Source organism: Meles meles, chromosome 17 (genome assembly GCF_922984935.1).
Source record: "Meles meles chromosome 17, mMelMel3.1 paternal haplotype, whole genome shotgun sequence".
NCBI classification, from domain to species: Eukaryota; Metazoa; Chordata; class Mammalia; order Carnivora; family Mustelidae; genus Meles; species Meles meles.
Window position 1 is genome coordinate 24,746,928 of NC_060082.1, and position 19,539 is coordinate 24,766,466.

General features: G+C 53.2%; 2 protein-coding genes across 7 annotated transcripts in view; one reads left to right on the forward strand and one right to left on the reverse strand.

Annotated features, from left to right (window-relative positions):
* EIF2D (eukaryotic translation initiation factor 2D) overlaps positions 1–2,758 on the forward strand; it is a 407,204-nt gene extending 404,446 nt beyond the window's left edge. For all 5 annotated transcript variants that reach the window (XM_045982460.1, XM_045982462.1, XM_045982461.1 and 2 more), the window contains 2 exons: positions 860–1,034; positions 2,556–2,758. In XM_045982460.1, the coding sequence (XP_045838416.1) occupies positions 860–1,034; positions 2,556–2,626 (246 nt within the window). In that variant the 3' untranslated portion in view covers positions 2,627–2,758. The remainder of the gene's footprint in view (positions 1–859; positions 1,035–2,555) is intronic.
* Positions 2,759–5,543: 2,785 nt separating this feature from the next.
* The window catches only part of RASSF5 (Ras association domain family member 5), a 65,326-nt gene continuing 51,330 nt past the window's right edge, over positions 5,544–19,539 (reverse strand). For both annotated transcript variants that reach the window (XM_045982889.1, XM_045982890.1), the window contains 4 exons: positions 11,583–11,696; positions 10,165–10,462; positions 9,581–9,696; positions 5,544–7,962 (listed from right to left, as the gene is read on the reverse strand). In XM_045982889.1, coding sequence (XP_045838845.1) covers positions 7,810–7,962; positions 9,581–9,696; positions 10,165–10,462; positions 11,583–11,696 — 681 coding nt within the window. In that variant the 3' untranslated portion in view covers positions 5,544–7,809. The remainder of the gene's footprint in view (positions 7,963–9,580; positions 9,697–10,164; positions 10,463–11,582; positions 11,697–19,539) is intronic.

A 19,539-nucleotide genomic window follows, 5' to 3' on the forward strand; every position in this document is an offset into this window, starting at 1 on the left:
CCTTGTTGGGGGAAGATGTTGTCAAGGGTGTGTGCATCAGGTGGGGGCTGGAAGAGGTGTGACCTCTAATGCCTTCTCAGTTCCAAGGTTCTCAGGGACTGGAGTCCCCGCACAAGCCTGGGTTATTTGGAACCAAGGACTTTATTGAAAGCAGCCCTTACCCACCCACTTCTGATGGTAACACGCTCTACCATCTCTAGTCATGAATGCAAGAGAACTCGTTTCAAAAACGGGAAAATTGTGGGGTTTTTTTTAAGTGCCAGTTTTTTTTTTTTAGTCTCAAAATCACATATATGTCATTTGTGCATTTGATAAATAATAGAAAAATATATATGTTCTTGATGAGATGCTTGATATTAAGGAATTGTCCATTTATTTTTAGGTATGGTGATGGCTTTGTCTTTATGTTTAAAAGAACTCTTACCTTTTAGAGATACATACTAAAGCATTTGTAGATAAAATGATCTAATGTTTAGGAAGATTTGCTTTAAAGCAATATGGACAGGGATATAGGTGAATTGAGGTTGGTCGTGAGTCGATAGTTGTTGAAACTGGTGATGGGAACTTAAGTGCACAGTATTCAATTCTACTTTTATTTATGTTTTTAATTCTCCATAATAAAAAGCCTTTGTAAAAAGTATATGTTACATGTGGGCTAGAGAGTATTCCACTAAGGATATAACACATTTACTAGATGGGACAGAAAGAATCAGTAAGTATAAAAACAAGCGATGTGGATGGAAAGGGACCGTGGTCGTAGGGATGGTGAACACGGCGGGTGAAGAGGCCGCAGAGGCTCCAGGCCCTGTGGGCGGGAGGGCTTGTGGCTCCCCCTGCCACCAGTCTTCTGTCCTCACAGGTGACGGTGGTCCGGAACTTGGAGGCCTATGGTCTGGACCCATGCTCAGTGGCTGCCGTCCTCCAGCAGAGGTGCCAGGCTAGCACGACGGTCACTCCCGCCCCTGGGGCCAAGGACAGCCTGCAGGTCCAGGTCCAGGGAAACCAGATTCATCACCTCAGCCGGCTGTTGCTTGGTGAGCGTCCCCTCTAAAGATGCAGGAGCGTGGGTCTGACTTGACCAGAATCTTCCCACCGATTCAAGCCCCTCTAGTCACCACAGCCGTGTGCATGTGTGTGTGTGTGTGTGTGTGTGTGTGTGGCCACACAGTGTGTAGTGGCCAGCAAGGGACAGAGCTAGTACTTGAAGCAGATGCTGTGGCCCCAGGTTCAGGGCTCTTTCCATCAGACTACTGGAGTACTTTTCTTCCTGGTTTTTCCCTTTTCTAAGACATCAGTGGACCACCCTGGCCGTGCTGGGTACTTTGCTGGGCTTCTCGCAGGTCCCATCTCTCTTCATCTAACGATCAGCAGAAGTGTTTGTGTTCGGCAGCTGGGGAAGCCAAGGTTCAGCAAGGCTCAGTCCCTCGCCCTCGGATAATCAGCTGCTCGGTGCTACAACTGGGCCCCCGACTTGGCTTTATCAGACCCCGGAGCCTAAGTTCTTTCTCCCAACTCTGGGTCACCTTGATTCACGCCACCTCTGCCTGAGTCAGCTTTCCGTCACGCTCCTCGAAATACTCCTTGTGCCGCATCAGTGCCTTCAGAATAAGCCCCTTCGCTCAATAACTAAGACCCTCCCCATCCAACTCCCACTCCCCTCGGGCTCTCTCTGGCAGCTCTCACCACCCCCCAACCCCAGGCGTCAGCCGCGTTGCTGTCCTCGCTCCTCCCCACACATATTTGGTGCTTGCATCCCTGTTCCCTCACCCAGTGCGCCCTCCCACAGCCCACATCTGCCCGACTGGAGGGCCTCATCGGCCCAGCTCAGGGGTCATGGGAAGCCTGTCTCAAAGCATGTCCCATTTTTTTCTGTCCTTAAATTAGCATTTCAGAAATTGCCAATGTGGCACTTTCTTCTTATATTAATTTTTCTGGTTAGTGTCTGCCACTTAGCCAGTTTTTTCTAATGTCTGAACCCCCCTGTTAGACTGAACAACTTAATTCAGAGACCTTGCCTTCATCCGTTTTTCACGCTCAGGGCCTGGCACATAGTAAATGCTCAATAAGCAAAAATATTTTAGGGCCTCAGTAGTAAACTTTGGGAGTTGAGCCCTGTAAGTGAAGAACCGGTAGGAGGTGCTGAGAAGGAATGTAGAGGGAAATAGACAAGCACATGACTGAACACGGATGCACATGTTCTCTCTCCTGAGGAGATTCTGAATACCTCAAGTATACCTAGAAAGTGGCTCTCAGTGTAAAAATCGCTAAAATATACACATTAGCCGTGAGATGTAAGGATAAATGGCCCGTCCACTACCCAGAGCAGCTGGGTTCGAACCGTGTGTGGAAGAGCAGGTCACGTGGTGCAGGTTGACTGGGGAGAAGTTGACTCCGGGGATAAGCACACAGTGGGGCGGGGGGCCAGGGAGGGGGAGGTGGTGGTGCGGGTCAGGGCTCCCGGGGGTCGGGGCCAAGGAGGGACGTTGTGACACAAAGCGCAGGCGGTGGCGGAGAGGGCATGCCCCACTAAGGAGTTTCTGCTTTTTGGATTGTAGAAGACTATCAGCTTCCTCGAAAATACATCCAAGGCCTGGAAAAGGCCCCCAAACCCAGCAAGAAGAAGTAACAGACTCCTGTTTCACGTGGTCTATCCGGTGGAGATCCGAGCTCTGGGCTGGTCATTTATATGAGCATTTTCAGCTTTTGCAAAGGAAAAAATATAATTCTTTACCAAAATAAATTTTTATTCTAATCTAAATCGGATTTTGCTCTCGTTTCCTCCCCTTAGCTAGAATGTCGTACTAAATTTCCAAGTCATACGTCGGTTTATGTGGACAGGAAAGGTGGCGGTGGAGTACCTTTCTGTTCCTGTGATGTCAGTGGTTTTAGTCGCTTTCCTGCCAGCAGCACTGGGTGGCTCATCCACAGCTGAGGCAGGTAGGGCCTTCTGTTTTAAAGCCCCTCGAGCAAGTGGTCCACAGCCTCTGGCCCATCTGTTCCTACTACCTAATTAACCTCCTAGCCCCAGAAGAGTCCCCTCACATCTCGAAAGGGTTAGTCACACAGAAGCGGCCCTCAGCCGCTCTCTGCCATCATGCCAGGCCAAAGAAGAGAGGCTTGGCTCTAAATGGCAGCACCGTCCCGGCCAGACAGAAATCAGAAGTCCTAAAAGCATCTGGATCGCCTGCAACAGCGATACCGTCCCAGCACCGGCACGCTGCCGCTGGCTGTGGTCAGTCATGGTGTGGTTTCCAGACGTGGCTTTGTCATAGGAAAGTCTTATCCAGCGGATACTGCTGGGTGTGGAGGCCGAGAAAAATTAAGGCCATCCCACCTCAGGTTTAGCCTTAGCATAAGTACAGCCATCTCAGACCCCTGTGCCCAAGGGCTGAACTCTCCCCTACTTTCCTTTAGTTCTAAAGACCCCCCCCCCCCCGCTTTAGTAACAAGAACCCCCACCCTGCTTTGGTTCCAGAGACCCCCCCCCCCCGCTTTAGTAACAGGAAGCCCCACCCTGCTTTAGTAACAGGAACCCATAAATACCCCTGCCTTAACTAAGCTCGGGGTCCAAGTCCCTACTCCGCTGTGTTGGGTATACTTGGGCCCAAGCGTAAGCTTGTCGAATAAACCCTCGTGTGATTGCATCGGTGTTGGCTCCTCGGTGGTCTCGGACGTGAAAACTCGAGCACAGCACTGGGGGCTCACAGAAGAGATCTTCAGTGGGTCATCTGAGAGTCGATGACCTCCCTGAAATGGTACGCAGAATTTTGTGCGCTCATTTTCCTCGGGTTCCCGTGTCTTTGTCACATGTCCAGCGGAGTCACTGGCTGCCAGAAAGGTTCAGAACCACTGCTTTGGTCCCTGGTTAGTTCCTGGGAGTCACTTCTGTGACCACAAAGCACTCCTTGTACAAAAGGAAGGGGTGAGAGCTGACCTGAATTCCAGAGGTCTTTGGTTTTACCCTCAAAAAACAGAGTTTAATTTTTTTTTTCCTTTCTTATCCCCCCCTCCTTTTTTTTAAATCAGGGTAAGAAAGACTTGAAAATATCCACAATATTCACAAATTACCCCTCTGGAGCTAGAAAGGAAGAAAGGGATGCGTACGAAGGGGAGTATGTGTGTGATGCTTCCTACCTGTCCTTATTAGACCCAAAAGAAAAGTCCCTATCACTTGTGACTCACCGTAAGGAAATGCCTTAATTTTACTAATCCTCTCTCTGCCAGCATGAACTTATGAAACCCAGGAAGGAATTTTTGAAAATTGACCCCAAACAAGATTCTATGACAACAGAACCTTTGGACAGACAGTTTGATCTGAGGGAGTGTGGTATGTATAGTATAATGGAACACGGTCCTTGTATGAACACAGATAACGTGTAGTATTTCGTAAGGTTCTTTCACAAACATTATTTACCTTGCACAGACTTGGTGGGATTGGAGGCTCAGAGCTTGTGTCCCGCCCTGCCGACCTCTGTTAAAGACACAAAGCCAGTAAATGGCAAGGGTGGGTCTAAAATGCACTTTCACTCCTGACTGTGGTTTAACTCAGAGTCCTGCTGTCAGGACCTGTGTTTTGAATGGTTTTTCCAGTAACAATTACCATTTGCGCTGACTCACCTTCCCTCTCCTCCTCAGAGCACCATAGGCATGTGTAAGAAGGCTGGCGAAGGTTAGGCTGTTGAATGGATTTTTTTTTTCTCTGCTAGGCCCTACATTCTCTTTCAAAGTCAAATTCATAACTCTGAACTTACTCCCATAATGTTACCAAATGGGTTGCAGTGAAAAGCAGAAACCGGTTCATGTGCAGGTTTTAGCGAAGTTATTGAAAGACCTACTTCTTGGAGGTCTAGGCAAACAGATGTTAGAGAGATGCCCCGTTCTCAGATAATTTTAGGAATGTCTATTAGATGGAATGTTCTCTCTGCCAGGGAGGTAGGGAGTGAGCTGTCTCCCTCTGACCAGCCTCTGTGGCCCAGTGCATTATGTGTGGCCCCTACCGGAAGGTGGGCAGCAGTTTCTTCTTAATAACCCTGCGTGGTTATTTCTGTGATGACAGAGCCCTTCCCCTCATGGAAGTTAAATAATGCTAATGTGAAAGGACTGTTTTACTCGCCTCATCTAGCCTTCCTCCTCTAGGTGAGATGACCTTAAACTCTCACAGATGCATCCTGTCTGTCTTTAAATAATTCCAGAAGTAGAAGAATCATCATCGACCTCAGTAGTCTGTCCCGACGCTTAGTCATCCTTAACTCCAGAAAGCCCCTCCTCTTTTCTCACTCAGGATCCCCTTCTAGAATACATCCCCTTTCCTCTCCTGCTCTGTGGGGCAGCACAGCAGCCAGGCACCTGGGCAGCACCCTCCAGCCCGTGCACTTGGACCGTTTTCTCAAGACTCTTTGAAGAGCAGCCTTCATTCCTCTGTTCGCTGGCTGAAGAAAATCTGACTTTCCCCAGAGTACGTGCTCTTCTCCGTTCCCATCCTCTCCCTTGGCTCCCAATTTCCAGGAGATGGTAAAGGACAAAGAAGAGGTCTCCAGACTGGGTCATTTTTGCAACAAGCTTTTATTACTTTTTTTAAAATCCATATAAGAAAGACATTTAAAAGGAAAATATCCTCAAAACAAACACGTACACACAGGGCAACACAAGGATAGAAGGCACTACCAGCAGTCATACCCACCTCTGGGGGAAGGGATACTTTATACAGGCTGTTTGCCGAGGCTCGGACCTCAGCGTGGGTCCTGGGTCTAACTGTGCTTTAGATAAAGTCAGAATTTTCCCAGAATTTTCTTATTTCATAAACACCCCTATCTCTTTATATATAGCTATATGCCTTTATGTATATATATACATGACTTTATTTTCCTTCTCAAAAATAAAATAGCCGCCCCCATCAGAGGGAGGTTCTCAGCAGCATTCACGGTGGCTGCAGCAGGAGCCGGGCCTTCCTTTAATGTTAAAGACATGCAGCATGAAGGAAAAGGACTCTCTACCCGCTCCCTTTAATACACAGCAGGGAGAGAGTTTTTTTTTTTCAGGGAGGGAAGCAATAAGGCTGAGCATGAGATGGCAGAGAACCAGGGTTCTAGGGAACCTAAACACTCTTTTTGAGCGGCTAGCTTGTCTTCCTTTTGTAGCTGTGAAGACTACACACCGTTTGTATGACTTGGGGTCAGCATTCCTTCTGGGATCAGGGGCAGTGTGGACACAGCAAGGGTCAGGGAAGGGACTTCTGAGGCTACACGAAGAAGCTGGGGCTCAACCCAACCCAAGAAGGACCTGGGAAGGCAGAGGAGAGTGAAGAAGGGATCTCTCCAAGGCTGGACTGAAAAAGCCCGCCCTGCTTTGACCTCCTCCGTCTCATGGGACTGTCTGCAGCCTGGCCACTTGCTTCAGTTGCTTGGCTAGTTTTTCATTTTGCGCCCGAACAACAGCCAGTATAGATGTAGGCTGGGGACCTCATCCACCCCATCCATGTGGTTTAACATCACTTCCTGGGAGTCAAAGCCCAAGACCTTAGAGGGGAAGGAGGTCTGTGACTCTTGCCCTATTCTCGGTGGGAGGGCTCTCCTGGCCTCGCCTCCCACACCACTGCCGTCCCCTTCCTGGCAGGAGCAAGCCGGCCTCAAAGCAAGTGCACCCTGCTCCTGTCTCTCTCTGAAAACAAAAAGGCACTGAGATAAGCCAGAGGCCAGCCCGCAAGCTCACAGAGCACAGCGCCATGGACTGGCCTGGGCTTCAGAGCACGAAGGACTCCACTTGGCTGAGTTGGGAGGTTCCCCGATCTGTCCCTCAAGGCAGCACCTCCAGCAGCACCTGGAGACCCCAGCATGCCCGGGGGGGAGGGAAGAGCCAGGGCGGAAGGCTGAGCGGGAAAAGCAGGGCAGCTAGGCCCTCCCCGGCTCTCGAGCTGGGGGAAGGCTGAGGACGAGTTGGACACATTTCTCTGCAACGCTTTTTGGCTTTCTCCGACTGCCTGATTTCCGTACTCAGCAGGAGACATTAAAATTGGTAAATGACTGGTTTCCCTTTGTGGAAACACATGAGGATGAAGGCAATATGAAACTCCAAGTTGTAACTCAAAAACAAACACTCGTTGACAAAGACGTGACAAGGCATCACACACGCGCGGATAGATGTGCCTTTGGGTTTCCATGGGTGCAGACTCTTGAGCGATGAGGCCTGAGGCAGGCTGCAGCTTCTCTGGAAATCTCTGAGACAGCCTCAGCTCTGGGGCTCCCTACCTGAGCATCTGGGGCCAGTGGCTTTAGGACCTTCCCTTGAGCATGAACAACGGGCACCTTGGGACAGTGAGGGGCAATCCTCTTACAAGCATTATCTTACTTTTGGGGGCTTAGCCCAGACCTGCTCAAGGAATATACTATAATTTTTGACTCATAAATAAAGGTCTATGAGTGGCAAATAAGAGATTGAGGAAAAATGAAAGCCAGAGAAAGAACATACAGCTCTAAAACCTTTCTTCTTTCCTTTGCCGGCTGGTGCAAACAGTTCCAATCTGGTGATGAGAGAGGCAGCTGCTTGGCTTACAAGGAGCTCGCAGACGGCACCGAGGTCCGAGGCTCTTCTCTCCCACCCCCGGGGTCCCGCTCCTCGGCAGCGTGTGGCAGGTGGGGCCCAGCCGGCGAGCACGCGTGTCCCTCAGAGATTTCGTGCCACATCTGGAACTGCCCGGGAGGAGGGGGGCACAGATGCACCCGCCACAGGTGTCCTGAGAAAAAGTGTCTGTTGCAAAATAATAATTAATAATAAAAAGAAATCCATGGGCACCAGAAGAGGAAGCAGGACCGGTTAGCCAGGTTTGCCTTGGGATTCTCTTAAGGCCTCCTCCAGTTTCTGCCTAAACTTGTCATACTTCTTTTGCACTTGTTGAATTTTGTCCTGCTCCTCCTTTTCCAGGATCGTTAGGAAGTTCTGGAGCTCAGGGATGGAGAAGGCGTCCCACTGTGAGCCACGAGGATGATGGGGGAGAAAGGAACAGGAGACAGGTCAGAAGCCGCACGACCTGAGGGGCTCCCTGACCCCCGCTGCCTCCATCTGCACACAGCTTACACAGGGCTTACTACTGAGTAGACCACTGCCGTGGAGAAAGCTTGGGTGTCCCGTGTTACCAGCCACCAGATTTCAAATCCTGACATCTCATGACTCAGAGGTACCCTCCATGAGTGGTGTTTTATTTGGAGAATCAACCATCTGATATTTTCTGTGTGGCAGCTAAGGTCTGAACAGTGATACTGGGGCCGCCCAGGCCCCTGCTGGCCTGTCTGTATGTCCGTTTTGGGGGTGCTGAGCGAAAGGCTCTCAGCATGCAGGCCCTCAAGAGGCAGGTGAAGGAGAGCTCGGCTTGGCCTCCAGAGATGGGGTTGCAGCCCAACTGCACCACGTGACCTTGGGCACATCACTGCGCCCTTCTGTCTGGTTAGCTCATCTGCCACGGAATGAGGGTCCCTGCCTCCCTTGACTGGCAGAGCAGATAATGGGATCCCAGAACCCAGAAAACTCCGGACAGTCCTGTTAGCCCTGGCCTGCCCCAGTGGGACCTGACCACTCTCCGACTGACCCAGGAGCAGAGCCCCTACCCCTCACCACCTCCCCCCTTCAACCCGTGGAGCCAGGGATTTTGAGCACAAAAGGTTGATCTAGTTTAATCCCCACATTGCATAATGGAGAAGACTGAAGTCCACAGACAGGAGAAGAGAGAGCTGTGGGTACAGAGCTGGCAGCAGCAGAAGGGGAATTAGGGCCTGGTCTCTAAACTCCCAGGCCCCAGAGGTCTGCAGTGGGCCAGCAGTGTCCAAACACAGTCAGCAGAGTACTTTTTCCCGAACAAACTCTTACGCACTCTAACATGTAAATCAGATGAGACAGAGCTGCCTGACTGAAGCAGGGAGAAGGGACCCGACCTGCCTGGATCCCCCAGACCGCCGGGTGACCTGCGAGACTGCTCCCCCAAACCCTAGGCCTCCACTGACCACAGAGTGGCAAACAACTGGCCTCGGTCACTCCTCCGTGACTCCTGAGCCCCAGGATCCCAGGCCACGGGGAGCACCAGCCTAATTTCGCCCGACTCCGTGCCGCCAGACTGGACTCTGATGAGTGGCGCTTTGAGGAAGAGGGCCAGTTTTTACGAACCAGGAAAAGACAAATAGCTCCAAATCTCTGTATCCAGTGGAGGCCAGAGATGGAGCTGGCTGGACCTCAGACCATCCGGAAGCAAAACAACCCGGGCCGGGACATGGCCATTTCTCAGTGTCCCTCCACCCTGGCTTTTCGGAAAAAAAAAGAAAAAAAAAAAAAGCACATGAAATCCTTTCTTTCCACAGGCCTTGCCAGACACACGCCCTGACTTGCTCCCCCAGGAGGCTTACAATCCCAGCTTTAGACGCTGAACTCGGCAGCCCAGCACTGCCCCAGGCTCAACTTCCCAGGACATTTTCCCAGCTGCCTCCACGGCTGCCGCATGGCCCCCACCCATGCCGGTGGTGAGGACGATGCCCGCCAGCACCCAGCCAGGTGCCCTGAGGGCTGGGCTTTTGCACCACCCAAAGGGGCCCAGACCCACCTCCACCTCTCCAGTTTCATTCTCCTTGAGCACGAAGCTGAGGATGTCATTGTCAGGCCCGGCGAGCAAGCGCAGGTAGAGAGGGCAATCGGCAATAGAGAGTTTCTGGAAGAGCACTGCAAAGCAAGAGAGGGACCTGGAGGCGCGTCTCGGAAAAGAGGGTCAGGGACCCAGTGTGGGTGGGACAGACCGGGAAATGCAGACATGGGAAGGTCAGGACGGGGAGTAACCATCCTTTCAACCTAATGAAATGAACCTGACAGGAATAAGGAATGACCTTTTATCTTTGGTGTCTGCCCAGACTTTGAAGCATGTTTCCATTCGCATCACCTCCCCAAAAGATTAGGAACAGTGGGCGGTTTCTCTCCCCTTCCACAGATAAGGAAGTGGGAGCCCAGGGTGTGGTTTTCCTGTAGTCACATATAAAGTGAGGGGCACGGGGAGCAGGCATGAGCTTCCTGGCCAGCTCTCTGCCACGTGGCTGGACAGTGGCACCCCAGGGAAGCCCAGTCCTCCTCCGCACCAGGTCTGCCAGGGCTTTAGCAGGGGAGGTGGTTTCCGACGGGGAGCTCACCCTTGCATACCTTGCCCGTCCTTGTGTATCCGCTTAAAAAGTGCAAACTTCTGGGGATTGTCCACAACCATGAACTTCTTGAGCAGCCCCTGGATGACCTCGCTGACCGTGGTGGTGCTGCTGATGTGTAGCTGCTTGATGGCATCGAGCGGCAGGTAAAAGGACGTCCGCTTGTCTGTGGTGGCCGCCAGGTCCACTTCCTTGATGGCGTCATAGATGGACTGGGGCCGGATGCCAGCGGGCACCGTCACCGGCCGCCGGAGTTTCAAATGCACTTTGATGAAACCCGTGTAGGTGCCATCTTCACTCTGCGGAGCAAGGGATGTGCTATGGGTCGGCTCGGGTCTATCTTGCATGATCGTATCTGCCACTTTGAGCCACCGCCGCAGGTGGGGTCGGGGTGGGGGTGGGGGAGGCGCGGTGTGCAGAGAGGCCTTTCCTAATAGCTGTGCCACCCCAGTCAGCCCCCGACCTGTCTCCCCAAGTTGTTCCTGTCTCTGCCAACCTGGGGGTGCTGGAGGGCAGAGACACTGTCCCCCTGCCCACCCTGCATAGGGCCAGGAAAGGCTTGCAGTATCCAGCAACCGGAGAGGACAGGAGGAGCTACTCTGGCTTGCCCTCCCAGGGCTCAGGCTCCCTGCCTCAGTCCCCTACCTTTGCTGAGTCCCGGTTCCTAGGAGGCAGGGTCTGGAGTGGCCTCTCTAGTTTGTCCCTCCAAACCAGGAAGGAGCAGGAAAGCTCCGTAATGAGGTCCTCGGAAAATCAGCCCACTGCATTTCCTTCTGCATCTCTTTCCAAAACCCAGCAGCCTGCAAGGCTTAAGCCCAGGACCAGGGGAGACTGGGTTTTCTAGTGCCCCATTGGGCTGAAGCCCCAGAGATCCAGTTGCTAGCAGCGACCAGCAGGGGGCAGGGATCTTCTACATTCTCCCTTTCCCGAGGTCAATGGCCTTTGGGAGCCCAGCAAAGTTGGTGCCTCCCCTCTAAGAGCTCTGCCGTCTCCCGAAGCTTCCCGGGGACACAGACAGGTAAGGAGAGAGGACAGGAGCTGGGAACTCCCTCTTATGAAGCCTTCCTGGGGGCCAAGCGATACCAGTTATTGAGGTCTTTGTACCTTACTTAATTCCCACAACAGCTCTGACCAATGGGCCCTAATATCTCTATTTGACGCCGAAGCCCAGGGAGGTTAAAAGGGTTTCCCAAAGGGAAAAAGGGGGAAGAGCCAGAGATGGACCTGGATCTTATTCTAAAGCCCATTCTGTTTCCCTGCAGCACACGTGGGGGGGGGGGGTCCCCTGACAGCCTCCCACAAGCCCTGAGGCCTCCCGAGGACTGACGAAAGGGGAGGGGCCACCCCAGAATCCAGAGGGAGAAGAGAGGAGCCCCAGTGGAAGAGGCGGCCGGGGCCGGGCAGGCCCCCCGCACGCACCAGCTTCATGCCCAGGCAGTTCTTCTCCCGGGTGTTGTAGCTGTCAATCTTCTGCTTGATCTCCTGCAGCGTGGGCGGCCGCTGCGTGGCCTCCTCGACTGGTTTACAGACGTTCTGGAACAGACACAGAAGTGAGAGTGGGTACGCAGTAGTGCTCAGTATGAGAAAGGGGAGGACCGCACCCTCCCAAAGACCCCCCCGACCAAGAAGAAGGGAGCACCAGTCCCACAGTGAAAACTAATCTCCCGGGCGCAGGGTGAGAACAATCAGAGATCAAATCCCAGTGGTGCCCCTGGGAATCCCAGCGGCTCTGGGTCAGTGACTTAAATCTCCAAGTCTCCTCACCTGTGAAATGGGAACAAGGCCTACCCCTCGGGCTCACTGACAGAATAATATGAACGTGCCCAGCACGCAGGCACAGATGATGAATTCGGTGCATCAGTAGAACAGCATTTGCTTACTTAGGGTTACTAGGGAAAAGACTGCATTTAGATGCTGTGGGAAGAGAGAAATGCCAGGCTCAGGGCTCAATCCTGCCACCTCGAGATCATGACCTGAGCTGAAATCAAGAGTCGGACGCTCAACCAACTGAGCCACCCAGGAGCCACCCCTCCTTATGATTTTCTTAATAACATTTTCTTTTCTCTACCTTGCTTTAGTGTAAGAATGCAGCGTATAATGCATATGACACGCAAAGTTGTGTTCATCGACTGTTCATGTTATTCGTAAGTCTTCTGGGCAACAGCAGACTGTTATTAGCAGTTAAGTCTGGGAGTTGTCAAAAGCTAGCCTCAGATTTTTGACTGTGCAGGGGGTCAGAGCCCCCAACCCCAAGTTGCTCAAGGGGTCAACTTTATGTATTTGTCAAATGCATGAGTGAACCGGAAGGAGCCAGGGGTCGTCCTTCTACAATAAATGAGATTTGGCCTCCTCTCCCGGGGCATGGGGACAACCAGCATCCACTTAGCACCCTCTCTGTGCCAGAATATGGCATGCACCGTCTCTTTTAATCCTCATGAACCAAGAGGCTGTGAGGTGGAGATTATTACCTACATTTTCAGGTGAGATGACCGGGCTCAGAGGAGCTCAGTAACTTGCCTAAAGCCCTGAGTCTGCAAATGCAGACCTACAAGGAAATTCCAGGCTATTCTGCTGTGTTCTTCCCGGCGGGTCCCCTGTGCCCGCCGGCCGCCCCCAGGGAAGCGTGAGGGAAGAAGAAGGCTGAGGAAGGGGATGAGGGTCATCATTCTTTGCGCTGCAGGGTGAGTTCTGGGGTCTAAGCGACTCTGTTCCCTGATCAGTTCCTTGCATTTCCCTCCACTTCACCATCGCCCCCCTTCCTGATGATGTCTTCAGGCTGGCCGTGTGTGGCCGGGGGTGCGGGAGCCATGGTTTGGGGAAACAAGTAAGTTGGTAAAAACCCACCCAGAATTCATCTGATTTTAGAAATCGAGCAGACTCAAGACTCCAGTCAGGATTCTCCTTTGGCAAATGAGGAAACTGAAGCCCAGGGAGGCGGGGCCCCTGTGTTCTCCTGGCTGCCTCCCTGCCACCACCCAGCAGCTTCCTGGAGGGGTGTGGCTCAGCTGGAGGATTTCAAGGTCGTCCTGTCAGGACACCAGCACCCGGTGGAACACAGAGCCCCCCCCCCCCCGAGCCTGTCCCCGCAGTGTCGTCGCCCCCCCCCCCACCCCCCGTCAGCAGTCAGCAAGCCCTGGGAGGAGAGGGCACGCTCAGCACGATGCCTGTGCTTCCTCCTCTCACTTTTCAACCTCACACAGCAGATAACGTGTCGACTCTGTGGCTGCCACAGGGAGCTGGTGTGGCCTCCCAACGCCCACCCCCCACCCCTCTGCATGGAGATGAGCCAACACCCCTTTTCCATCCCAGCCTCTTCCCTTGGCCTGTCTGCTCCAGTCCTCTTCCTCAGAGATCTGACGGCACCAGCGCTGCGCTCCGTCCTTCCACATACCCTGTCTCCAGTACCACCTCCGGCACTCCCATTTCACAGATTACAAAGCTGAGGCCTAGAGAGATTACGGAACACACTTGTGGTCCCACTGCTAGTAAGCATCTGAGTAGAGCCTGGAACAGAGTCCATCCAAGTGTGGAGCCCATGTTCTTCTCAATCCAACACAGGGCACTCTAGGACGGCGCTTCTGCCACTCCCATAACGATCACTGAAATTCCATGCCAGTCCATGAGGGCCAGGGTTGCAGCTGCCAAACCAAGGCCCATAAATTACGGAACCTGTGAAACATTCGTCCATGGTTTATCAGATCAGTGGATCACGCCCCAAAGAACTCAGGACCCAGGGGTACCATGTCACCAACAAAGCCATCAAGGAGGGCCTTCTACTCTCTCCAGTAGCATGAAGGAGCCACCCTTTCCCTGCATGCCCTTCGGGCTCTAGAACTGGACCTTGATTCCATCCAAGCGCCCCAAGGGGCAGCACTCAGCCCAGGGGTTCTCCTGCTTGCCTGAGGTAAGCAACAACAGATGTGAGCCTCAGGCAGTGTCTTCATTCACTGGAAAAGCATGAATCCAGGGAGCCCCAAAGGGAGCTCCGTCCGTTCCCACAGTCCATTCCCAGAGACACATACCTACCCGGAAGCCCTCCCAACCCTGCCCTTTCCCACACCTGGACCATCTCTGTGGGACCAGGTGTGCCTGGCCGTGGCCCAACCGTGGGAGCTGCCAGTCAGACAGACTAGTTATCTGTGCTCCATCCTATCCATCTCTGAGACACACAGGCTGTCCCCTCCTCAGGGGCTGATAGCTTTCTCATAATCATCTACTACATTAATTAATAAATAAGATAAAATAAATGATGGACAGGAAACTCTAGAAGTTCTGGGAAGTTCTCCTCTCATAGTTTCCAAGTGAGCTACAGCCATTTCCCTATAAGAAAAGGCAGCTGGTTCACAGCTTTCAAAGTCAGTTATTCCAGACCTGGGTTTGTACACAGCAAGAGTCACAGCGGCTGTAACTAGAGGTTTCTTCTTCCTGTTCCCCTTCTCTTCAGCAGATAACTCATCTGTTCCTCCCTCTTGCCCACCACAAACCTGGGGAAGTGACGCGAACATCTGAGGCTACCCCCTCCAGGACTGACGCAGAAGATGGCTGTCCTGATTCCACCACCCCATCTGGGAGGGCCAGGAGCCCTGTGTGGCCAACAGGAGAAGTCCCCCAGGCTGGAACGTCAGCCCCCAGGGCTGACACGGCTGCTGCCCACACCACCTCTGGCAGACCAGATCTGACGGGTGGATTGCATGAATCACCCGCCAAAGTGGGCCAGCCAGTCAGTCAGCCAGTCAGTCAGCCAGTCAGTCACGAGAGCCCACTAACGCTTTCCCCTCCTAGGGATGGTACAGAATCTAGGCCAGTGGTTCTGAAACTCAGCTCCACACGGAATCATCTAGGGGATCTCTAGAAACCCTGCTTGGGCTTCGTCTCGGAGCTTCTGATGTATAGTGTAGGGTTCCGCCAAGGCTTAGGCTGAACGAGATCAACAACAATAGAGTCATCTTCAGAGTGTAAGGCAAAGACCTCAATTCTTATTCACCTGTCAGATTTTCACGTCCTCAGAGTGAAAGATTTGTTTCTGTCCACGGGTACAGAGCCAGAAACACAGAGTTGTATCTCTCGGGGTGGGCCAAGATGGAGAAGGAACGGGGAACTCACTCTGTTAGGGTTTCACAAACACTGGCCTTGGCCACGGAGGTGTCTCTCATTGGGGGTCTGCGCCTCTCGGGGCACCTGGCATGGAACCCACCTGCTCTGACTGAGCCCCCGGCACTGGGGCCAGATGGTCTAGCTGAGCCACGGCGGCTGGCAAATCAGGGCGCTGGTGGAAAACAGGTGTGTGCTCCCCTATCCGGAGCTACAGAAGGGGCTGTGTTGCCTCTCGGGGCTCAAGGGTATTAGGATACAACCACGTGAAGAACCTGGGTGCGAGGAGTCCAAGCAGACGCTCCTCTGAGAGTGAGCCCCAACCTTCTCTATTAAAAATATCTTTGGGGCTCCTGCGTAGCTCTGTCCCTTAAGCATCAACTCTTGATTTGGGCTCAGGTCAGGATCTCCGGGTCTGTAGGATCGAGCCCCAAATTGAGCCCCATGTCAGGCTCTGTGCTCAGTACGGGGTTTCTCCCTCTCCCTCTGTCCACCCCCCCCCCTTGCCAGTCATATGTGCACATGCCCACTCTCTCAATTAATTAATTAGTTAATTAATTAAAACATATACATATATATCCCTAACAACAAAATGAAGAGGACCATGCCATGTGCTCTGGGGCCTACCTCAGAGCCAATTTACCCCAAGCTGAATTTTACTTTAAGAAGAAACCCAGGGCACCTGGGTGGCTCAGCAGGTTAAGCCTCTGCCTTCAGCTCAGGTCATGATCTCAGGGTCCTGGGATCGAGCCCCTGCATGGGGCTCTCTGCTCAGCAGGGAGCCTACTTCCTCCTGTCTCTCTACCTGCCTCTCTGCCTCCTTGTGATCTCTCTCTCTCTCTGTCAAATAAATAAATAAAATCTAAAAAAAAAAAAAAGAAAAGAAAAAAAAAGAAGAAACCCAAACATTGGTAAATTGTGCATTCGAACCAAGGACACATGTCTTCATTTTGGTCACGGTGGAAGAAGAAGCTCCGAATGAGTCCTGCAGTTTCTAGTATCCCCAGGTGGACCCAGGGCAGCGATGAGTGGGGGGCCCCGGGGGAGAAGCAGGCTGAGGAGAATCGGACACTCAGATACCTTCGTCCCGTTGTCTTTCGACCCGAATCAAACAAACCTAATTTTTTCTGAAAATTTTACTCTCCCTCTTCTTAAACTTCTCAGCTGCTTCTTCCTTTGTGATGCTTTCGTCATATTGCTCCCATCCGCCCACCTGAGGTCCTGCTCTCTGTCCCAGCCTCTCGGGCCTCTCCTGCCCTGAAGGATGATGATGATGATCTGTCTCGGTCCATGTCATCCTCACCACAAGTCCATGCGAATGCCCATTTCACGGATGGGGAAACTGAGCCCCAGCAAGGTTAAAGCTACCCACATGTAAAACTAGCACTATACTGCCTGGCACTTAAATACGCATCTATCTATATTAACCTCCAAGTAGACTATCTATCTTGAGTTGTCTTCCCAACTAGAGTGAATTTTATTAATAACTTGTACCATACTTCTATTTCTTCTTATGTCCAGTGGCACCGAGCATGAACCAAACAATGGACACTTGCTCAGGAACCTTCAGTGGCTCCCCACTGCCTACAAGGATGGGGTGGGAGGTGAAAAATCTTATTTTTTTCCCAGGAATTGCAGTGCAGTGAGCCTTGGATATCAGCATGGAATGAGTTCTGTGGGAGAGACACCTGCACCTGTCTTACCTGTCATGGCATCCCAGAGCCTAAGAGGCTCAGGAAACGCCTACGGGATGAACACAAGCCTGTGTTTGAGACCTGGCCCCCAACACTAACTAAGTGATCTTGAGGAAATCCGATAACCTCTTTCAGCCTCAGACTCTCTCCTCAGTTCCATCTATCGATTTGAAATACAAATCCTTCATTGCCTGATAGAATTCATGCGAAGATAATAAGACCAAATGAGACCACGGGGCAAACACACTGCCAACATCATCAAAGCCACCCAAAGGCACACCGTGACTGTCCTCCCAGGCCTACAAAGCCCGACGCCTAGAAGCCAAGCCCACACCTCACTCTCCTTGAGAACTTCATCAGGATTGGCTGCCGTGCCGCAGAGCGTGGCACACTCTACACTAGCGGCTGGCATGCTTTTCCCGTCCAGGGCCAGGGAGCAAACACCCGAGGCTTTGCTGACCGTACAGTCCTGGCTACAACTACACCTCTCTGCCGTCGTGGCTCGAGCAGCCCTGGGATGAGCACGGCCGGGGTTTGGTAACACTTCATCTATGGTGCCTGGTGCCTGTAGTCTGCCCCCTCCCGCTCGGGGTGCGGAGCCCCCATCTCCCTGAGCGCCATCTCCCCGGCATCGTGAGTGAGGTTTCCCCGGCCCATGACAATCTCCTCCTTCTCTGCGCTCCTCAAAAGGAGATCCCTGCCATTTCAATTCCCCAGCTGAGAAAGGCCAATACGGAGGTTTGTGCTGGGCGCTGCCGGCCCCCAAGGGATAGTCCCATTGACAGCCGTGTTGTCCCTGCATGTCCCCAGCCAACCGGCCCAGCCTTCTGTACTTCGCTCTCATGTCATGGACTCCTTGCACAAGTCGCCAGAGGCTTCATGGCTTCAGCGGAGCTGGGCCTGCTCTCCTCCTGGCTCCCGGTGTGGGAGGCAACGAGCTGGCTGAGGAAGGGACGCAGCGGGGAGGCCAGGCTCACTCACCGGCTCAGGGGCCGACTCCCAAACCCCGGCCCCGCGGCCCCAGTGCCTCAGGCTCCTGTCGTGGCCAAGCTGCCAATTACCACGTGCCGTGGGCCTCTGCACCTGCTGACCCACACGTCCACCCCACAAGGACCGTGGAGGTGTCCTCGCAGCCTGTGCGGCAGCAGCTGGATCTAACTGGACCTGCCTTTTCTGGTTTCATTCTTATGGCACATGTGTTAGTCCCATCTTCCCAATTAGATGTTCCCTGGAGGGAGACAGACACGATGGCTGACGGTTGTGCCTCTTTCGTCCCCGCTTCAAGGCTCTGTCGATCTCTCCATAACCTCCAAGGAGGTGGCCGGGACAGGGTGGGGCAGCCTGGGTGGTGCCCAGCCCAGAGCCGCGCCGCCGACTGCAGTCGGGTCCAGGAGCCGCTCCCACGGACCCGCACCCCAAGGGGCTGACGTGAAGGCACAGGCTGCTGGCTCTGGATTGGCGGCCGGCCCTCTCAGCTCTTTGCAGCTTCCTGATCGGAACGAATGCAAGACCATCCTGACCTGTGACCTCCCGCAAGTCACTTCCCATCTGAGGGCCTCAGTTTCCTCCTCTGTGAAATCACGAAGTGAGACGCCTTTGCAGCTCGACGCGTTTACCTCGAGGAGGGGGTGGTTTCTTTCATCACTGCTTCCTCTTCTATTTCAGAGAATTGGGGGTGGGGTGGGGGCTGGGGCCCATCGGAGGACAGCTGGCTTGTCGCAGGGGTGAGAACTGGCCTGAGACAGTATCAGGAAGCCACGTCTGTGGTGTGACTTGTCTCAGTACCAGCCGCTTGGTTTCTCCAATCATCCCCAAGGCTCAAGGAGGTCTACACCTTCCTAACTCACACCACTCAAGAAAACAAAACAAAAACTACCCCGGAAGCCAATGTCCGTGAGCCTTTGCCACACTTCCTCTTTCTCAGCTCTTAGCAAATCTCTCAGCAGCCATTCTTTTGCCCCATGGGCAGAAAGCACCCCCGGGCCTATGTAGGGTCGAGAGCCTCAGGCTCTGCAGAGAGCGAAGGACCATCCGCAGACACGGTCCAGGATAGCCTGCTGACCTCGAGCGGCACGGGCGCCACACACCTGATGCCTCGCTCGTGCCCCTCCTACCCGGGAACTTCTGAAGGAAAGGGGTGGACACCCCTCTGCCTGGGCTGGGTACCAAATGTCCTGCTCAACGCCCAGACCACAGGCAAGGCTCACTGGTCCCTTCACGATGGCCTCAAGCAGATGGGAAGGAGGAAGCCCCATGGGGCCTCACCGTAGGGCCCTCCCCCAGGTGCAGAAGGGCCTGTCTTCTGGAATGGCTGCCCAGCCACACCCTGGATAGGGAAGGGGTTTATTCTTCCGGATTCTTCTCTGGCTCTGTCCAACATCCCAGAAATAATAAGGGTTGGAAACTCCTCAAGTGTGTTCTCCAGGAAGCTATTCCCAGCAGAGCAAGGAAGGAAGGGGTTTCAGCAGGGAGCCATGCGTACAAGCATAACCGTGTGGGATTCGGGCTTTGAGCTGCTCTGGGGGAGGAGTGGGAAACAGAGGAGCAGGAAACAAAAAGGGGGTGGGATTTGAGAAACTGGAAAGAGGCTG